Source organism: Lepidochelys kempii, chromosome 4 (assembly GCF_965140285.1).
Source record: "Lepidochelys kempii isolate rLepKem1 chromosome 4, rLepKem1.hap1, whole genome shotgun sequence".
NCBI classification, from domain to species: Eukaryota; Metazoa; Chordata; order Testudines; family Cheloniidae; genus Lepidochelys; species Lepidochelys kempii.
Genome location: NC_136383.1, coordinates 50,375,637 through 50,394,820, shown reverse-complemented (window position 1 = coordinate 50,394,820; position 19,184 = coordinate 50,375,637). Strand labels below are relative to the sequence as shown.

The 19,184-nt window shown below is 45.2% G+C and overlaps 2 protein-coding genes across 8 annotated transcripts in view; one reads left to right on the top strand and one right to left on the bottom strand.

Moving 5' to 3' along the window:
- Positions 1-19,184, top strand: part of SETD7 (SET domain containing 7, histone lysine methyltransferase) — a 56,653-nt gene that overhangs the window by 23,213 nt on the left and 14,256 nt on the right. The window contains exon 8 of one of the 7 annotated variants that reach the window (XM_073341169.2): positions 7,702-14,428. The exons of 3 other annotated variants lie outside the window; for them this stretch is intronic. In XM_073341169.2, coding sequence (XP_073197270.1) covers positions 7,702-7,882 — 181 coding nt within the window. In that variant the 3' untranslated portion in view covers positions 7,883-14,428. Of the gene's footprint in view, positions 1-2,029; positions 2,334-3,276; positions 5,001-7,701; positions 14,429-19,184 lie in introns of those variants that run through there. 3 more of the 7 variants (XM_073341173.2, XM_073341170.2, XM_073341172.2) reach the window with 3 other exon arrangements.
- Positions 5,054-7,160, bottom strand: LOC140910404 (myb/SANT-like DNA-binding domain-containing protein 2). Its single transcript, XM_073341174.2, has 2 exons — positions 6,240-7,160; positions 5,054-5,650 (listed from the first exon to the last, which is right to left on the bottom strand). Exons 1-2 carry the CDS (start codon positions 6,820-6,822, stop codon positions 5,472-5,474), a joined length of 762 nt encoding a protein of 253 aa, XP_073197275.1. The 5' UTR covers positions 6,823-7,160; the 3' UTR covers positions 5,054-5,471.

Here is a 19,184-nt window from a genome sequence, read left to right as displayed (position 1 = left end):
ACAACAGGGTCCCCCATGCCAACAGCTATGTGCACCCCCACATTCCTTCACTCCCCCCACCCCACCTTTCTATCTGAGAGAAGTTATTCAGGGTTCCAACATTTTAAATCCCATTGGGAGAATGGGCAGAGATAAAATAGGAGTATTGTTATGCTAGCACAGGGGTGGGCAAACTTTTTGGCCTGAGAGCCACATCTGGGAATAGAAATTATATGGCGGGCCATGAATGTTCACAAAATTGGGGTTAGGTTGCGGGAGGGGGTGCTCTTCTCTGAATCCTTGCCAATTTAACAACATAATTACATATATTTTCAGCCAAACTTGCAAAGGTCTTGCACTCAACGTTTCTCTATTTGTCTTCAATGATTTTTGCACACCACTTCTGATCACTGCATATGATATTATGTTCCAAATGTCAGGGAATCTTATAGGAAATAAATGGTCAGAACCCTATTGATGTTGGGGGCGGTGGGGGGGAGAAAATGGGAGATACATGAAGCCCCTGCCAGCTCCTCAGCACAGCCACAGCCTCAAGTGCCTCTGCAATGGTCTATAGAGCAAATAAATAAATAAATAAAAATATTTTTATGGCACCCATTAACACTGGCTACACAGGGGTGGGCAAGCCATTTTAAGCCAGCCCTCGAGCTCCCGCTGGGGAGCAGGGCCTGGGGCCTTCCCCATTCCAGCCAGGGTGCAGGGTTGGGGGCCGCTCCACACGGCTCCCAGAAGCGGCACATGGCCCTCCTCTGGCTCCTACATGCTCCAGTGGCTCCCTCCAGTGTGTCAATGGGAGCTGCAGAGGCGGTGCCTGTGGACAGGGCAGTGTGCAGAGCTGCCTGACCACACCTCCGCGTAGGAGCCGGATGGGGAACATGCCACTGCTTCCGGGAGCCACTTGAGGTAAGCGCCGCCTGGAGCCTGGACCTCTGAGCCTCGCCCCAGCCCCAGCCATGATCCCTCTCCTGCCCTCCGAATCTCTCGATCCCAGCCTGGACCACCCTCCTTCACCCCAAACTCCTCATCCCCAGCTCCACTCCAGAGCCTGCACCCCTCCCTCCACTCCCCCACCTAGCCCGGAGCCCCCTCGCACACCCTAAACTCCTCATCCCTGGCCCCACCCCAGAGCCCGCACCCCCAAACGCAACCCTCACTGAGAATGATCAAAGGATTGGAAAACATGCCATATAGTGATTAGACTCAAGGAGTTCAGTTGATTTTAGCTTAACAAAGAGAAGGTTAAGAGGTAACTTGATCACAGGCTGTAAGTACCTACATGGGGAACAGAAATTTGATAAAAGGGCTCATTAGCCTAAGAGACAAAGGTATAAAAGATCCAAAGGCTGAAAGTTGAAGCTAGGCAAATTCAGACTGGAAATAAGTCACAAACTGTTAAGAATGAGGGTAATTAACCACTAGAACAACTTAAGTGGGGAGTTTCCCCATCACTGGCAATTTTTAATGGATTTTTTTATTTTTTTTCTATAAGATACATTCTAGCTCAAATAGGAATTATTTTGGGGAGATTCTATGGCCTCTGTTAGACAGGAAGTCAGACTAAATCAGCGTTTCTCAAATGTGGCCACCAGGAGCTTTTCTTGTGGCCACAACCTCCTGGGCAGTGATGGAGGCAAAGCAGTGACACCTCCATCAAGGCTGCCAGCCGGGGTTGGGTCCTGCCCCCCATCTAGAGAGACAAATGCTGGACGAGTAGGATTCCTCACCTTCCCTGGGGTGGGCAGGAGGCTCCAGCTCTGGGCTCTCCCTCAGCCCCCCGTCCTTTATCCCCATCACCTCTGGCCCCCACTGCCTGCCTACCCACCTCCCCATCCAGGGCTTGATTTGTTCCTGGGCATGCCAGGGCTGAGTGAATCTGCTGCTGTGAAAAGTGATGTTTGTTAATATCACTTTTCACAGCAGCAGACTTACTAGCTAGCAAGTCTTTAAAAAAGCAACCAAAAAAGCAAAATAAACAACCAAAAAGACAAGAACGTGCAAAGCACCTTATTTGTGTTTCTGTTCTCTTTAGATCGAATAAAGAATAGAGACAAGTGTATGTTATATTTTTGTCTGCAAAAAATCCCCAAAAAATAAATTGTAATGATTTGGACATGTATATGTGCATATTTATTTGTCTGTCTTAAACTTAATTAGGAATTTTAGTTAAAATTAGAACAGCGGCCACCGGCAAGAGTTGATGGCTGCACTCTGAAGCCACAAAAAAATTCATTGAGAACCCCTGGACTAGATGATCACTCTTAGAATCTGTTAATTTAGTGATAATATTTTGAACTTATTGAATCAACCTACCTAGACACAAAACAGTATACAGGAAGGGCAAATTAAAAAACTCATGACTGTACTCTTTCACATCTCTTGAGTGAATTCTACACATCAAGTCAATATTTGCTTATTCATTGTTCATGTGAAAACAATAGTGCTGCTTTCTTGGCTCTCTTTGGCCTGATTTTGACCCCAAGACCTTTGGTTCTTCTCAAACTTCTGCATTATGTTCCGGGGGGGGGGGGGGGGCACTTTAAAAAAAAAAATTGACAGTTAAAAATAGTTTTGGATAATGCCGACTGTTCCTGGGAAACAGTGAAATCTTTTTTATACAAAGTGCTGTCAAAGTTTAAAAAAGAAAAATCCACAAAAAATGAAAAAACTAGTTTTGGGGTGTTTCTGCCTCCCCCCCTCGAAGTTCTAGTACTCTTTTGTTACCTACAACTATAATGGGTTGGACACTTACAGATTAAAAAACTGCCTTGCTTACAGCGAGTCCCTGGGGAAGATGAGCAGAAGTGTGCTCTTGTAAAACATTTAGGGTATGTCTACACTACGAAATTAGGTCGAATTTATAGAAGTCGGTTTTTTTGAAATCGGTTTTATATATTCGAGTGTGTGTGTCCCCACAGAAAATGCTCTAAGTGCATTAACTCGGCGGAGCGCTTCCACAGTACCGAGGCAAGCGTCGACTTCCGGAGCGTTGCACTGTGGGTAGCTATCCCACAGTTCCCGCAGTCTCCGCTGCCCATTGGAATTCTGGGTTGAGATCCCAATGCCTGATGGGGCTAAAACATTGTCGCGGGTGGTTCTGGGTACATATCGTCAGGACCCCGTTCCCACTCTCCCTCCCCCCGTGAAAGCAAAGGCAGACAATCATTTCGCGCCTTTTTTGTCTGCTGCCAGCCAAAGATGTAAAGGATAGATGGAGTGGGTCAGAACAAGAAATAGACCAGATTTGTTTTGTACTCATTTTCCTCCTCCCCTGTCTAGATCACACTGCAGTCAGTCACAGAGAAGGCGCAGCGAGGTTAATCTAGCCATGTATCAATCAGAGGCCAGGCTAACCTCCTTGTTCCAATAACAACGATAACTTTGGTGCACCATTTCTTATTGGAACCCTCCGTGCAGTCCTGCCTGAAATACTCCTTGATGTACAGGCACACCCTTTGTTGATTTTAGCTCCCTGAAGCCAACCCTGTAAGCCGTGTCGTCAGTCGCCCCTCCCTCCGTCAGAGCAACGGCAGACAATCGTTCCGCGCCTTTTTTCTGTGCGGACGCCATACCAAGGCAAGCATGGAGGCCGCTGAGCTCATTTTGGCAATTAGGAGCACATCAACCATCACACGCATTATCCAGCAGTATATGCAGCACCAGAACATGGCAACGCGATACCGGGCGAGGAGGCGACGTCAGCGCGGTCCCGTGAGTGATCAGGACATGGACACAGATTTCTCTGAAAGCATGGGCCCTGCCAATGCATGCATCATGGTGCTAATGGGGCAGGTTCATGCTGTGGAACGCCGATTCTGGGCTCGGGAAACAAGCACAGACTGGTGGGACCGCATAGTGTTGCAGGTCTGGGACGATTCCCAGTGGCTGCAAAACTTTCGCATGCGTAAGGGCACTTTCATGGAACTTTGTGACTTGCTTTCCCCTGCCCTGAAGCGCATGAATACCAGGATGAGAGCAGCCCTCACAGTTGAGAAGCGAGTGGCGATAGCCCTGTGGAAGCTTGCAACGCCAGACAGCTACCGGTCAGTTAGGAATCAATTTGGAGTGGGCAAATCTACTGTGGGGACTGCTGTGATGCAAGTAGCTCACGCAATCAAAGATCTGCTGATATCAAGGGTAGTGACCCTGGGAAATGTGCAGGTCATAGTGGATGGCTTTGCTGCAATGGGATTCCCTAACTGTGGTGGGGCTATAGACGGAACCCATATCCCTATCTTGGCACCAGAGCACCAAGCCGGCGAGTACATAAACCGCAAGGGGTACTTTTCGATAGTGCTGCAAGCTCTGGTGGATCACAAGGGACGTTTCACCAACATCAACGTGGGATGGCCGGGAAAGGTGCATGACGCTCGCATCTTCAGGAACTCTGGTCTGTTTCAAAAGCTGCAGGAAGGGACTTTCTTCCCAGACCAGAAAATAACTGTTGGGGATGTTGAAATGCCTATATGTATCCTTGGGGACCCAGCCTACCCCTTAATGCCATGGCTCATGAAGCCGTACACAGGCAGCCTGGACAGTGGTCAGGAGCTGTTCAACTACAGGCTGAGCAAGTGCAGAATGGTGGTAGAATGTGCATTTGGACGTTTAAAGGCGCGCTGGCGCAGTTTACTGACTCGCTTAGACCTCAGCGAAACCAATATTCCCACTGTTATTACTGCTTGCTGTGTGCTCCACAATATCTGTGAGAGTAAGGGGGAGACGTTTATGGCGGGGTGGGAGGCTGAGGCAAATCGCCTGGCTGCTGGTTACGCGCAGCCAGACACCAGGGCGGTTAGAAGAGCTCAGGAGGGCGCGGTACGCATCAGAGAAGCTTTGAAAACCAGTTTCATGACTGGCCAGGCTACAGTGTGAAAGTTCTGTTTGTTTCTCCTTGATGAAACCCCCCGCCCCTTGGTTCACTCTACTTCCCTGTAAGCTAACCACCCTCCCCTCCTCCCTTTAATCACCGCTTGCAGAGGCAATAAAGTCATTGCTGCTTCACAGTCATGCATTCGTTATTCATTCATCACACAAATAGGGAGATGACTACCAAGGTATCCCAGGAGGGGTGGTGGAGGAGGGAAGGAAAATGCCACACAGCACTTTAAGCACAGCACTTTAAAAGTTTACAACTTTAAAATTTATTGAATGACAGCCTTCTTTTTTTTGGGCAATCCTCTGTTGTGGAGTGGCTGGTTGGCCGGAGGCCCCCCCACCGCGTTCTTGGGCGTCTGGGTGTGGAGGCTATGGAACTTGGGGAGGAGGGCGGTTGGTTACAGAGGGGCAGCAGTGGCAGTCTGTGCTCCAGCTGCCTTTGCTGCAGCTCAACCATACACTGGAGTATTCTGGTTTGGTCCTGCAGCAGCCTCAGCATTGAATCCTGCCTCCTCTCATCACGCTGCCGCCACATTTGAGCTTCAGCCCTCTCTTCAGCCCGCCACTTACTCTCTTCAGCCCTCCACCTCTCCTCCCGGTCATTTTGTGCTTTCCTGCACTCTGACATTATTTGCCTCCACGCATTCGTCTATGCTGTCAGTGTGGGAGGACAGCATGAGCTCGGAGAACATTTCATCGCGAGTGCGTTTTTTTTTCTTTCTAAGCTTCACTAGCCTCTGGGAAGGAGAAGATCCTGTGATCATTGAAACACATGCAGCTGGTGGAGAAAAAAAAAAGGGACAGCGGTATTTAAAAAGACACATTTTATAAAACAGTCGCTACACTCTTTCAGGGTAAACCTTGCTGTTAACATTACATACATAGCACATGTGCTTTCGTTACAAGGTCGCATTTTGCCTCCTCCCACCGCGTGACTACCCCCTCAACCTTCCCCCCTCCCTGTGGCTAACAGCGGGGAACATTTCTGTTCAGCCACAGGCAAACAGCCCAGCAGGAATGGGCTATACTGAGTGTCCCCTGAAGAAAAGCACCCTATTTCAACCAGGTGACCATGAATTATATCTCACTCTCCTGAGGATAACACAGAGAGATAAAGAACGGATTTTGGTTGAATGCCAGCAAACATACACTGCAATGCTTTGTTCTACAGTGATTCCCGAGTATGTGTTACTGGCCTGGAGTGATAAAGTGTCCTACCATGAAGGACGAAATAAGGCTGCCCTCCCCAGAAACCTTTTGCAAAGGCTTTAGGACTACATCTAGGAGAACCGCAAATGCCAGGGCAAAGTAATCCTTTCACATGCTTGCTTTTAAACCATGTATAGCATTTTAAAAGGTACACTCACCAGAGGTCCCTTCTCCGCCTGCTGGGTCCAGGAGGCAGCCTTGGGTGGGTTCGGGGGGTACTGGCTCCAGGTCTAGGGTGAGAAACAGTTCCTGGCTGTCGGGAAAACCGGTTTCTCCGCTTGCTTGCTGTGAGCTATCTACAACCTTCTCCTCATCATCATCTTCTTCGTCCCCAAAACCTGCTTCCGTATTGCCTCCATCTCCATTGAAGGAGTCAAACAACACGGCTGGGGTAGTGGTGGCTGAACCCCCTAAAATGGCATGCAGCTCATCATAGAAGCGGCATGTTTGGGGCTCTGACCCAGAGCGGCTGTTCGCCTCTCTGGTTTTCTGGTAGGCTTGCCTCAGCTCCTTCAGTTTCACGCGGCACTGCTTCGGGTCCCTGTTATGGCCTCTGTCCTTCATGCCCTGGGAGATTTTGACAAAGGTTTTGGCATTTCGAAAACTGGAACGGAGTTCTGATAGCACGGATTCCTCTCCCCAAACAGCGATCAGATCCCGTACCTCCCGTTCGGTCCATGCTGGAGCTCTTTTGCGATTCTGGGACTCCATCATGGTCACCTGTGCTGATGAGCTCTGCATGGTCACCTGCAGCTTGCCACGCTGGCCAAACAGGAAATGAGATTCAAAAGTTCGCGGTTCTTTTCCTGTCTACCTGGCCAGTGCATCTGAGTTGAGAGTGCTGTCCAGAGCGGTCAGAATGGAGCACTCTGGGATAGCTCCCGGAGGCCAATACCATCGAATTGTGTCCACAGTACCCCAAATTCAAGCTGGGAACGTCGATTTAAGCGCTAATCCACTTGTCAGGGGTGGAGTAAGGAAATCGATTTTAAGAGCCCTTTAAGTCGAAATAAAGGGCTTCACTGTGTGGACGGGTGCAGGTTTAAATCGATTTAACGTTGCTAAATTCGACCTAAAGTCCTAGTGTAGACCAGGGCTTAGTAAATAACCTGTAGTAGATAAACATGGATGATTGACTTCCCCTGTTGCAAATAATATTCATTGTTGGCCTATTATGAAGGTAGTTGTAAGTCCTGCACAAATCAGACACTACTTTTTTGAGACCATCAATATCTTACAGGAATATTGAGAATACCCAAGTCACAGTTTCAGAGTTGGTTTTTTTTGATGTAACATGACACAGTATTTGAAGCCTTTTTTAAATCTTACACCAGAGTAAGTCTTGAAGTTCAAGGCAGTAACTCCTTAAACAATTTCTTAAAATTCATGTAAATCAAGGTTTCATAAATATTGCTAAGTGCCAAACAACTGTTTGAGGCACAAGACTGATTTGATGGCTTAAATATTAATTAGAGGGGTTAAATTAAATTAAATTAAATTTATTAATTAAAGGGGTCTGTGTGGCAGGGGATCGTGAATTTACATTTGAAGGTTTAGTGTTTTTTAAAAAAAAGTTTACTAAAGGGCTAAAATTTACAGTGTATACTCCTCATTGTTTAGGTTTGTTCATCCTCGTTTTGGCCCAGTCAAGTGTATACGCACCATCAGGGCTGTGGAGAAGGATGAAGAACTAACAGTGGCTTATGGATATGATCACAATCCCATCGGGCAGAATGGGCCAGAAGCACCAGAATGGTACCAGGTGGAACTGAAAGCCTTCGAGGCTGCCCAGCAGAAGTGAAATGCAGGAAAATTCTCAGTTCAGCAAACTGAAATAGAAAATTTGATCTATGCACTACCTTTATACTGAAAACTGGACAACCAGGGATTTGTTCATGCTGTTGCATCATAACCTCTCATTCAGTGTTAGAAACCAGTTTCTTGCGTACTAACTAGGTTTGACTGCGTTATTCATAGCAGATTTTAAATTAGCTAGTGTTGCACCAGTCTTATCTGAAAGAATTATTAAATATCTATACAAGGCAGCGTGATATTTTTAGTAGCTTTTATCTAATTCTGCACCATATGCAAAGATGCCAAAAGATTAGACCGAAAATGAAAAGATCATTCACTTCTAGTCAGCAGACTTCAGTGTTACTATTTCTACGGCCTAGGCATTACTGTGTGACTGCATTTTACATACATGCCATTTGTGATGATAATATTTTGATATTCTCTAATAGTGTAATTTGCCTTTTTAAACCTTTGATCTTAATCTTGCAATAGAGCAGTTTATTTATTGGTGTATGGGAGGCTGGGTTTTTAATTCCCTGGTCCTCTTATCTGAGCGTTGTTCTTTTTACAAATCCTCTCTTGCAGGAGAAAACCTTTCTGACCAGTGAAAAAGGTTTGTGTACTTGAGAGAGAGAGAGAGTGCTGTGTATAGATCTTTGTGGCGTTTTATATAAATAGTTTTAGTGATGTTCATGTCCAAAACAAACACGTGTTTGGCCTTTGGGGCTGGGATACACTGTTTAATTATGATTATCGCACATGAATTAACATGTATTTGCATGAAGATGTTTAAAGATGAGAAAGTGGGGTTTGATTTTTTATTATTTTTAAGATTGACATTCAGGAGCAAGGGTGCTGGAACTATTTTGTGGGGGTGCGGAGAGCCATCGTACCAAACTGTAAACCATCTATATGAAGGAAAACACTTTAAGCCAGCACCCTTACTTCCAGCACCTATGTTCGGGGAGGGGGGAAGCATTGGATGGTGTCTGGGGGACTTCTTCTTTCTATGTCTCACTTATCAGAGCTACTAATTCTTAAGGCTGAATTCTGCCTTTGAAGTCAGTAGAAGTATATGCATCTGCAGGCAGAAGGTAGTCCTGGGTTAGTATAGAGGGTCAGCGTCTCTACTGGTATAACATCTGCAGAGAATATGGTCCATACTGGTCTTGTTCATTTTGAGGCATAGTAAATGAGTTTAATGATAGATGACATACTAAGATTCAAATAGCAACTGCAAAAGGGGTTTTACGGAAAGACTGAAACAATTAATGTAAAAACATCAGTCGCTATTGTTAAGAGACATTTAGAAAATGTCAGCTTCTCTTGTTTATAGATCTACTTCAGCAGATAACGGGCTCCTGAACATTCATCTGGAAATGAACAAATCTCGCCTAATGTTGTAGAAGAGATTAATAAAGCCACCATTTCAGTTTAGATAATCCGGGCCTTCTTGGGCATCTACAATCGTGCTGACCTTTGTGTTTGGGGGTTTTAAGTAGTTCAGGAACAGTTAAAATGCATTTTCAATATGCTTACTTTTAAATGAGTATAGAATTGCGTGTGTGTGTGACATACAAAGATTTTAGGGAAAATTAGACCTAAATTTCTACAAGAGCAGTAGCATCTTTGATCTGTTGCTTTAAGAGTTGAGAGCTACCCATCCAGTTTTCTTGGATCTGAAAACTAGTATGAATACAGGTTTCCAATTCAAATAGAGAAAAGCATCTGACGGTATAGGAACTAATGTTTTTAGAGAATGCATTGGATGGACCAAAGACACAGAAGAATGATGTTGCTATTTTATGCTGTGAAGATCCTCAATGTGGTGTACATACAAAGTTAGGGAATTTAAGTAAGGCCCTCTTTAATTTGGGGCTCTATTTATTTAGCTCATACAATTGTTGATCACAAAGCCTTTTGAGGACTTTGACGTTTAGGCTTGCACAGAAGCTAATCTTCAGTTGGTGGGTCTATGCCCTGGGTTCCATGGCGCACTCCCAGCAAAGATCAGAATGCAGGTTTTTTCAACACCCACTCCTTCACTCTGGAGACTGTAGGCACATTGGTGTTTCTTCATATATGGCAGGTAGCCTACACAGATGATATTTTGGTGACTCAGCTTGGGTATGCTAAGACCAAACTGATCCTCACACGTAGTGGAGAGTTGTCAAAGGCTGATTGACAATACCACTTCAGCAGATGATTCTCAAAAGGAAATATGAATGTTAGAACTATTCCTGCCTCCTCACAGATCAACATTTTAAGAGCATCACAATGTTGAGGCGTAACTGCTTCTTTATTAGAGGCATGTCTTCCTTTAAACTGTTGAAAGGATCTTGAAAATTAGGGTTGTGTTTCAATGGGAAACACAAATGGTCTGGCTGAACTCTGCTATGAATGAATAGCGAACTGATTTGACTTACTCTAGGTAATTGTCCATAGGGAGGTTGCTTACATTTCCATGTCACTTGGAAAATCTTGTATAAGGTGTTCTGTCTGCTACAGTCCTCTTGCTTCACTTTGATTCCTGCCTCTGCTGTCTCCCATGAACTTTGTTCATGGAGGTGATCTGTTTTGTTTTTTAAGGCAAACATTAGACAAATGCTTTCTGCTGCTTACAGACTTGATTGTTGTAATGCAAAAATAGAGAATTAAGCCCGCAGGTTGCCAAAATAATGGTCTTAATTGTTTGGTTTTTTTCTAAAGCCATTCATTTTGGTGTTGGGCAAGTAGATTATCAAGTACTGATTTAAGGATGTTGAAGTCTGAGGATGTGCCATAATTATGATAAGCAAAAGCTTAGTCTCTCTCTTCACATTACTATACTACTCCCTGCTCCATTAGAATCTGTTGATCCTCCTGCTGGTTCTTCCCCAATTACACATCTTATAACATCAACATCTTTGTTTTGAGTCAGGTCTGATTCTTTTTCATTTCTCCTGTGGGCTCTCGGGGATTGGAAATTGCTGGTGTAAATACCCATTTCTTTTACAGGGACACTGACTTTGGCTTGAAATGCAGTCTGATATATATTCATGTGTTTCAATGGCCTTGTTGGCTCAATAACCTTTGATTGTTCAGAATTACATGGGTAGCCTGCAGTTTAATTTGTTAATCCATTCTAGACCTTGCAGATAAACTTGTGGAACCTTCAGGTAAAATATTTTTGTGAAATGAGTTGTGAGTAGTGGCACTTAAGAGACCTATACAGAAAATTTCTCTCTGGTTCTAGGCAAGTAGTCTTTATGTAAAGTGGCCCACAGGAGAATGGATACATTTACTGTGTTGCTAATATGAAATGAAACCAAAATCTAAACAGAGTTAGATTCACATGAGGACAGCAAACTGTTGTGCTCAGAGCCTGGCAAAGACATGTCCTATTACAAGAAATTGAAGGCAGATGAACTACAGATAGGGACACATGCTGTCCAGGGAACACTGCTTGACTACGTGGCATAGTATTCTTTATTCCTGGAGGATGGCACAGCAGAATATGTAGTCCCCACCTAGATGCTCATTGTGATTTGGGTGTGACTCCAATTCCAGCCTCCTTGTTTGTATCAGGGTCTGCAAAATCTTCCCATAAATAAGTATCTGTAATAAGATGATTGCCCCAGCTCCTCCTTATGAAGGAGCAGCACATAAAGCAGTTTGCAAATCAGTCCTCAACCTAAATACTATGGTGGTTTGTGCCCTAGATCGCCTTTGTCTTTCTGCCAGGTAATCTGGCTAGGACCAAGCACTGCCAAGACAGCAGCTTGTCATTGTAATCAGGAGTCCAGTAGTTTGTGGAGAGCTAGCATCAAGTCTCTTATGAAACTAGAGAAATCGAGGAACCTGAGGTTGCTGAAAGACCTAGTAATTGTAGAAGAGCCAAAGCAGCATGAGAAGAAGGGCTCTAAACTGTAATGTTAGCTGCTAGGTGTATTTTGTGGACTTCAGGAACAGGGAAGTGGGATTAGGCTGTTTTCTTAGTCATGCTCAACACATGCCTTTTAAGGATTCTGAGGGGTTTCCAGGAGATTCTGATGCCATAATTTGGCCACCTTGCATTCCTGTATCTGTTGAACCTCCCTCTGGTTTTGGCCATTTTAACTACAAATCTGACGAGGGTGTCACGCTGAGCTTTGCTCAAGTTAAGAGGAATTAATTCACAAAAGTCAACCTGACAAATCTGAGCTGGGATAATTCTGGAAAATCAAAATCATGTTGGAGTTGGGTTTTGCTGACCATTAGTCAACCTGAGTGGAAAGTGGAATGGGTTAGAAAGATTTGACTACATGAATTCTCTACTTCATTCTGCCTTTCTGAAATTCTCATCTACTTTTAACTGCTCACTGGTGAAACAGACAGTCAAAAGATCATCTGGGACCTTGTTTGATGATGATCTCCACCTCCATGATGATCTGTGGTGTGAGAACTTAGACATTTATGGAGTGAATAGAGTTTTTTAAGCCTTAAAAGGCCTTAAAATTAAAGGGGAGACTATCATTATACAATCCCAAACAAGGGATCAGAGCCACAGTAATGTTCCTGTGTGAACAAAGCAGCAAGAGAACTCAGCAGGACTACCGGGGGATTCACAACCACCACCATGTGCTTCAGGCACAGAACAGCCTGTGCACCTAGTTTGCTTCTAGCTACTGCTGGATGTCTGTGGTAGTGGTAGATGTAGCCCATCTGCTTCCCTTTTCCATTGGCTTTGGATCCTACTTATTCATACTGTGTGGTCCCATTTACCCAGCTGCAGTTTGTGGGTGTCACTTATATTGCAGTAGAACCCGAAGATGCTTGCAGCCCCATTGCACTAGTGGCTGTATTAAAACACAGGAAGGCATTATCTCTGCCTTGAAAAGCTTTCGATTTTGACCACTTTCACTTGACTTGACATCCCCTTGGAGAGGACATTGGTGGTGGTCAGAGGTACGGGATTCCCCAGATCAGATTCTTTGTGGCTTTATTTCATCTGCACAACAGATGTATCCTAAAGCTCTCTGCCCATACATGCCTCTGGAGGCCACCTCTCAATTTGGTCCAATGGTACCAGATAACTTTTTATTTAAAAAAAAAAATAAAAAAAAGGAAAGCACTATTTCCCATTTAGCTGAAACATGGTCCTTAAAAAACCAGGGGCAATGTATATAGTATCATAAGTAACCTAATGTTCGAGTATTTGGATGGGCAACTTGAGACAGAGGACCAACTTCACCCATCTGATATAAGCATACACCACTCCACTGGAATCAATGTATTTGCACTTACTTAAACCAGTGGAGAATCTGGGGATATCTCTATGGAACTAGCAGCCTTAGAACTATATTTTGGAAGTAGTGATTATTAATTGTATTCCAAATGACTTTTAAAAAATTGTTGCACGATTGATGGTTGTATGTTTACCTGTCATAGATCAAAGGTTTTGAACACTGATTTCTAACTATCCAGTGGATCCTTCTTGTGTCTGTCTTTTTCCCTCCAGTTCAGCAGAAGCTGCCCTTCTCTAATTTTATTTCAGATACATTTGATTTTTAAATAGACTTCATTCTTTTTTCAAAGGAACTAGGTATATAAATTCAAAGCAATGAATTCAAGCCATAAAACCACAGGTGTGGGAAACCCTTTTCACAAGTTTTAACGTGTTTGTATGTAAATAGATGTTTGTATGAAATATTTTCATGGTAGAATGAATATATTTTAAAAAAAAAAAGTTCCCCTCTATTTGAAATCAGATTTACAAGGGTGTCTTTTTATAAGATCTGAGTATAACTGAAAATGAATACATGAAACTTTTAAAATTTGGAGATGCAGCATATTATCCTTACAGTAGCTAATAGATAAGCTATTGAGAGAGAATATGTATGTAGTGTTGCATATAACTGTCATTTCAATACCCTGGCCAATCACATCTTTAAGACAAACCTTTCAATTCTCCCTCAGTTATATGCATTATATAATGAAAGCTTCAGTCTCAGTCTTCTCCTATAAAACTTTTTTCAACTGTAATTAATTTTATTTCAAAATAACTACTGTACTTAGTTAACTAAAACTGAGACTGGAAACCATTCCATTTTATCTAAGCTGCCAGCTCTGACAGTTTCTGCTATTTTTACACTTTTTAGGCCACAATTGTTCGGTCTCTGAATTCTAAGGTATGCTAAAGAATCCAGTCTGGGGGTAAGCTTACATGTGACTTGAGAAGTGAATCCCACAATAATTAGCTTGTATACAGAACTTGATAGGTGTTTTATGACATTTGTACTAGAACTGTGAGCCTTATTGAACATCATTAGGTTTATTTATGACTTTTAAAACAATGGATAACTCTAAAGAAAGATGTTTACATGAATGATGCCTGCCCTTCCTCTCATGTTATGAATGAGGTTTTTTATACAGTGTGTTTGGGTGCATGTGCCCAGATGTAGGAAAGATGTTTCTGGGGAAAAATATTGACAAACATTTGTGATAAATGAATCTTACAAACTGTTTAATTGCGTGATGAAAGCAATGCAGGTATTAAAATATTCAAACAGAACAATCTCTGTTCTCTTGTGTTTTTTAATATAAAATCTTGGACTGCCAACACTCCGCCCTGTTTTATGTGCTTTCTATTACTCTGATGCAGCTCTGATCCCTGCAACCATATTTATTGGTGGCGCATAGGTAGAATTTGCCCCAGTTTCAGCAGTCTTTTGGGCTATGTTATACTAATACAAAATAGTGAACTAACAAGACAACATTTCTTGTACTAGTCACTTTCCCATGGAATTAGGTTTTCATGTTAAAGTAACAGGAAGTGTGTCTTGTGCATTGGAAGAACACAGCAGATTTTTGTTTACCCAAAACAGCTTTTAAAATGTTTTTAGAAGTGTTTGGTTGTAGCTGGAACTCTATTCTAACTCTTTACTGCTGCAGTCAATGTGGTGTGCATGGGGGAGGTGGGGAAGAACCACAGAAGCTTCCTGCCTAATGTAGCCAGAATGCTACAAGTACTTGGGATACCCATTGAAATGTTCATCCGTCCTTGCCCCCCATGCACACCCCACTCATTCATGCTGATGCTCATTCTCTGATAGGATGTTTTTCTAAAAGATACGCTCCCGGAATTTTGTGGAAGTTCTATGGCCTGTTATACAAGCTAGACTAGATGATCACCACAGTCCCTTCTGGCTGGGATCTTTGAATCTGGTTGGTGTGGAAAGGAGCCAGGCTATTGTCCATCTCAGCCTTGTGAGATCTCCACTTTTTAAAAATTTTCCTGGTCCTCTTGTGGATATGCTGTCCACTGTGCAGGCGTATACAGGAAGACTACTTGTACCTCTGCCCTTTTTCTGCTCTGTGTGGCTTCTGCACTGCCTGTTGAACTTCCATAATCATAACACTGAAGAAATGGGCTGCTACCAATACCCAGATAACGAAGCCGCTTGGAAGACTGTGTCAGTGACAAAACTTGGAAAAGGACTGGCTTAACACAATTACTGGGGAGGATGTGTTGGTTACAGTTTTGTACGGGTATTCATCCCAAACTTCCTGCATGTAAGGAAAAGGTCTGCCTTTTATTTTAAAAAAAAAAAATCAGTATTCCTATTTTAAAATTTGGCACACTCCTCAACTAGTGTGGTGATGTAGCCTGAAGAAATTAGAAAACTTAAATGAGCATCTGAGCCCCATACCATTTAAGAATTAAGCTAAATCAGTATTACCCATTCTGATACGGATTTTTAAGAGTGCTCACACAAGAGAATTGCACTGATTTAATTAAATCTCTTTCTAAAGCAATAGTTTAATCAGTACAATTTTAGTGTTTTAGGTGGTGGTCTATAGAGGCTTAAAACTGCTACTGTATTACTATGGTACAGGGCACTGAAATCTTGATTATAATGGCTTTAGAGTCCAGTTGGGAGATGGTATATGGGGGGGGGAAAAACACAACAGGAGGTTGTGGGAAAAGTGGACAAACAGGTCAAGGAGACTGCCTTTGTGTACAAAGTGGAGGAAGTTGGAGGGTTCTGTAATAAATTGGAAAAGTGGATAAAAGGAGGGAGGCACTAAATGGTTACAATCCTTTAAAAATAAACCTGTTTTTGTTACAGTGGAGAAGACGGAGCAGTAGAGGAACTTAGAAGGATGACATGGTCAGAATTATGGGGGAGGAAGAGGCTAATTGCAGTATTCTGAATGGAGCCACAGAAAGCCAGGGAGGAATAGGTTGCACTAATCAAGAGAGATTGGAAAGATGTATGAGAGTTTTAACTATTGTCATGGAAAAGTCTAGGTTTTGAAGATGTTGTGCAGGGAAAAATTTGAACTGGGCCTGGATGTGTGGGTTTAGAGAGGGTGGTGTTGACACCAAGGTTATGGGGCTGAGTGACAAAGAAGGCGGGGGGTGTCAACAGTAACCAATTGATTGCATGGGGAGAGTATGGGAGGGAATACAAGGAATTCAGTTTGGGTACATTAATTTTAAGTTGACAGATATCCAGGAGATGTTAGAGAGGCCAAGCAAAGTTGGGTTGACTGGAGGGAGACAGGCATAGAAATAGCACTAGAAGCTGTGAGAGCAGATGATGTCACCTGGAGGCGTAGAGGGAGGAGAGGAGTGACCCCAACATGGAGTTTTCTATAAGAGAGCTGCAGGCTGGGGAGGAGGGGAGAGAAGAGATCCTATGGGAAGAGACTATCAGAGAAGTAAGAGAAACAAGAGAGGATGGAATTGTGAAAGCCCCAGGCTGACATCTTTTTAAGGTAATATTTCCCCCTAGCTCTTCAATCTGGAAACCTAGGTAGAAAGCAGTAGTGCAAATTGGGGAGGAAGGGGTTGATGACAGCAGCAACCCCCCTCCAAAGTTCCTGCACTTGCTCAAAGTTCCATAGGCTGTAGAGCTGAGGGGGGCCGTGGCCTGATCACTTACAAGCAGTGGTCCTATATTGAATCAGGAAGGTTGCTGCCAGAGCTGTCTGATGTGGTCACAGTGCTACTGAAATTTGCCCCGGCTGCCCCTCCCATACAAATGGAGGCATGGCCAGATCATCAGTGAGTGTGACTCTGTGCACCAGGTTGCAACACCAATGCTGCTGAAATTTGGCCTGGCTGCACCTCTCTGGCAGAGGGGGAGGCTGTTCCTATATGGTGGAGAGCAGGGGAGTCTGCCAAGAACTTGACTTATTTGGTTTGGGGGGGGGGAGATTCCAGCTGGGTGTAGGAGACCTGGAATCCCTGTGGGAGGAAAGGGGAAGACGTGAGGACTGGAATTTGCCCCCCTTGGAAGATATACCTGAATAGTGCTGAGGGCACAAAGTGGACATGGGTCCCAAATGTACAAGAAGGGTGATCTCTCCCTATGCACAGGGGAGGGTTGTGTGCATATTACCAAGCCACAATGCCTAGAAGTGTGTGTTCAGCAGGGTGGAGAGAAGAGCAGCTGGCCATGGTTCCTGCCTCACCAGGTGCCTAGGGCTGCTGTGGACAGGACTGCAGTGCAGAGCAAGGCTCTAACCTTCCCACCTCGCTTGTGTGAAAGCTCTCAGCCATGTGCTCCTCCAGGCAGGGCAGAGCTTTTCTTGTACAATAACTAGACCTGGCAGCGCTAAACAATCTGAATATATTTGCTGTTTGCCTGCTGGGACAGTAGCTGTGCGCCAGTGAAGAGATGAAGCAGTCTGCCGGGGTGGGGTATGGTTGCCTTTTAGCTTCTGCTCCACAAATTTCTGTAAGGCTGCTCGAGAAGCAGAGACCACCCTTTACTCGCCCTGCCTCTTGCCAAAAGTAGCTTCTCAAGGCTTCCCTTACTAGCCTGGGCCCTTCTTGGCTCAGCTGAGAGGTGTGAGGGGTGTGTGACAAGCTATCAAAAGCAACTCCATATGAACACTCCACATGCACAGCCTCGAACAATTCACTAGCCCCCCCCCCCATGCCATAATCTCCCTAGGCTGCTTGTGAGGAGCCCATTGCAGTGGCATTAGAATGTCATAAAAATGGCCATAGTGCATCAGCCCAAAGGTCCCTGTTGCCCAGTATCCTTCCTGTCTTCCAACACTGGCTAATGCCAGCTGCTTCAGAACAAATGAACAGAACAGGCAATCATGCAGTGATCTATCCCTTGTGGTCCTTTCTCAGCTTCTGGCAGGCAGAGGCCAGGGACACTGAACATGGGCTTGCATCCCTGACCATCTTGGCTAACAGCTGCTGATGGCCTATCCTCCATGAACTTACCTAGTTCTTTTTGAACCCTGTTATAGTTTTGGCCTTTACAACATCCACAGGTCGACTGTGCATTGTGTGAAAAAGTACTTCCTTCTGTTTGTTTTCAACCTGCTGCCTATTAATTTCCTTAGGTGACCCCTAGTTCTTGTGTTAGCTGAACCAGTAAATAACACTTCCTTATTCACTTTCTCCACATCCTGCATGAGTTTATTGACCTCTTATCATTTGACCTCAGTTGTCTATTTTCCAAGCTGGAAAGTCCCGGTCTTTTTAACCTCTCCTGGTACAGAAGAAATTCCATATCCCTCATCATTTTTGTTGCCCTCCTCCATTGCCCGGGGAGCTGTTCGCACGGGCGGCCGCCTTTGCACACCAGCCCGTGGCCGCCGGGGGCGGCGCCGCAGGGGTTAAAGCCAGCGGCGAGGGCGGGGCCCCGGCTCTCACCGCAGCGGGAGCAGCCGCGCTGACTCACCTGCCCAGGTGCACCCGGGGCTTCCCGCTGTGCGGCGGCGGCGGCGGCTGGGCGCAGGTGAGTTCGTTCCCCCGGCCGGCGGCCCCCTTCGCCTCGCCTGCCCGCTCTGCTGAGGGACTGGCTCGGGCTCGGGCTGGGGCGGGGCTCGCTCCCGCCTGCCCTTCCGGACGCGCAGCGGGCCAGCTGCAAGGCCGGCTTTGGGGCCGCTCCCCGTAGGGCTCGGGTGGCTCCGTGTGCGCGCCTCTCCCCTCCCCTCCCCTCCCCGGCTTACTTGGGCCCCGACGGGCTTTTGCTGTCTGGGGCTGTCAGGCTAACGCTCCTCTTCGCTTCCCCGGGGCAGGTGAACGGTGGGTGGGTGCTTCGGACGCGAAGGCCTTGGCTTGCGCTAAGACTAACCCGCAAAGACGCGCGCAGGGGGCGAGGGGGGCAGCCGCGCGCAGGGTTTGCTTGTAGAAAAGAGCAAAATAATTCATTCCCGCACCGAGGGCGCGGGGCCCCGTTTTCCAGCAGACTGTTAGATCCCTCCAGGAACAATCGTGCCATTTTTCTCTTTCTTTCCTGGCGCAGTTCTAGTCCAAAAAGTAGACACCCGCCCAAATCCAGCATGGCCTTAACGATACTGCATGTCTGTATGCT

Coding starts and splice junctions, on each gene's coding strand:
- LOC140910404 (XM_073341174.2), bottom strand. CDS start 6,822: ATGCAGAGCTCATCAGCACAGGTGACCATGATGGAGTCCCAGAATCGC. Junction 5,651..6,239: donor AGGCGGAGAAGGGACCTCTG/GTGAGTGTACCT, acceptor TTTCTCCACCAG/CTGCATGTGTTTCAATGATC.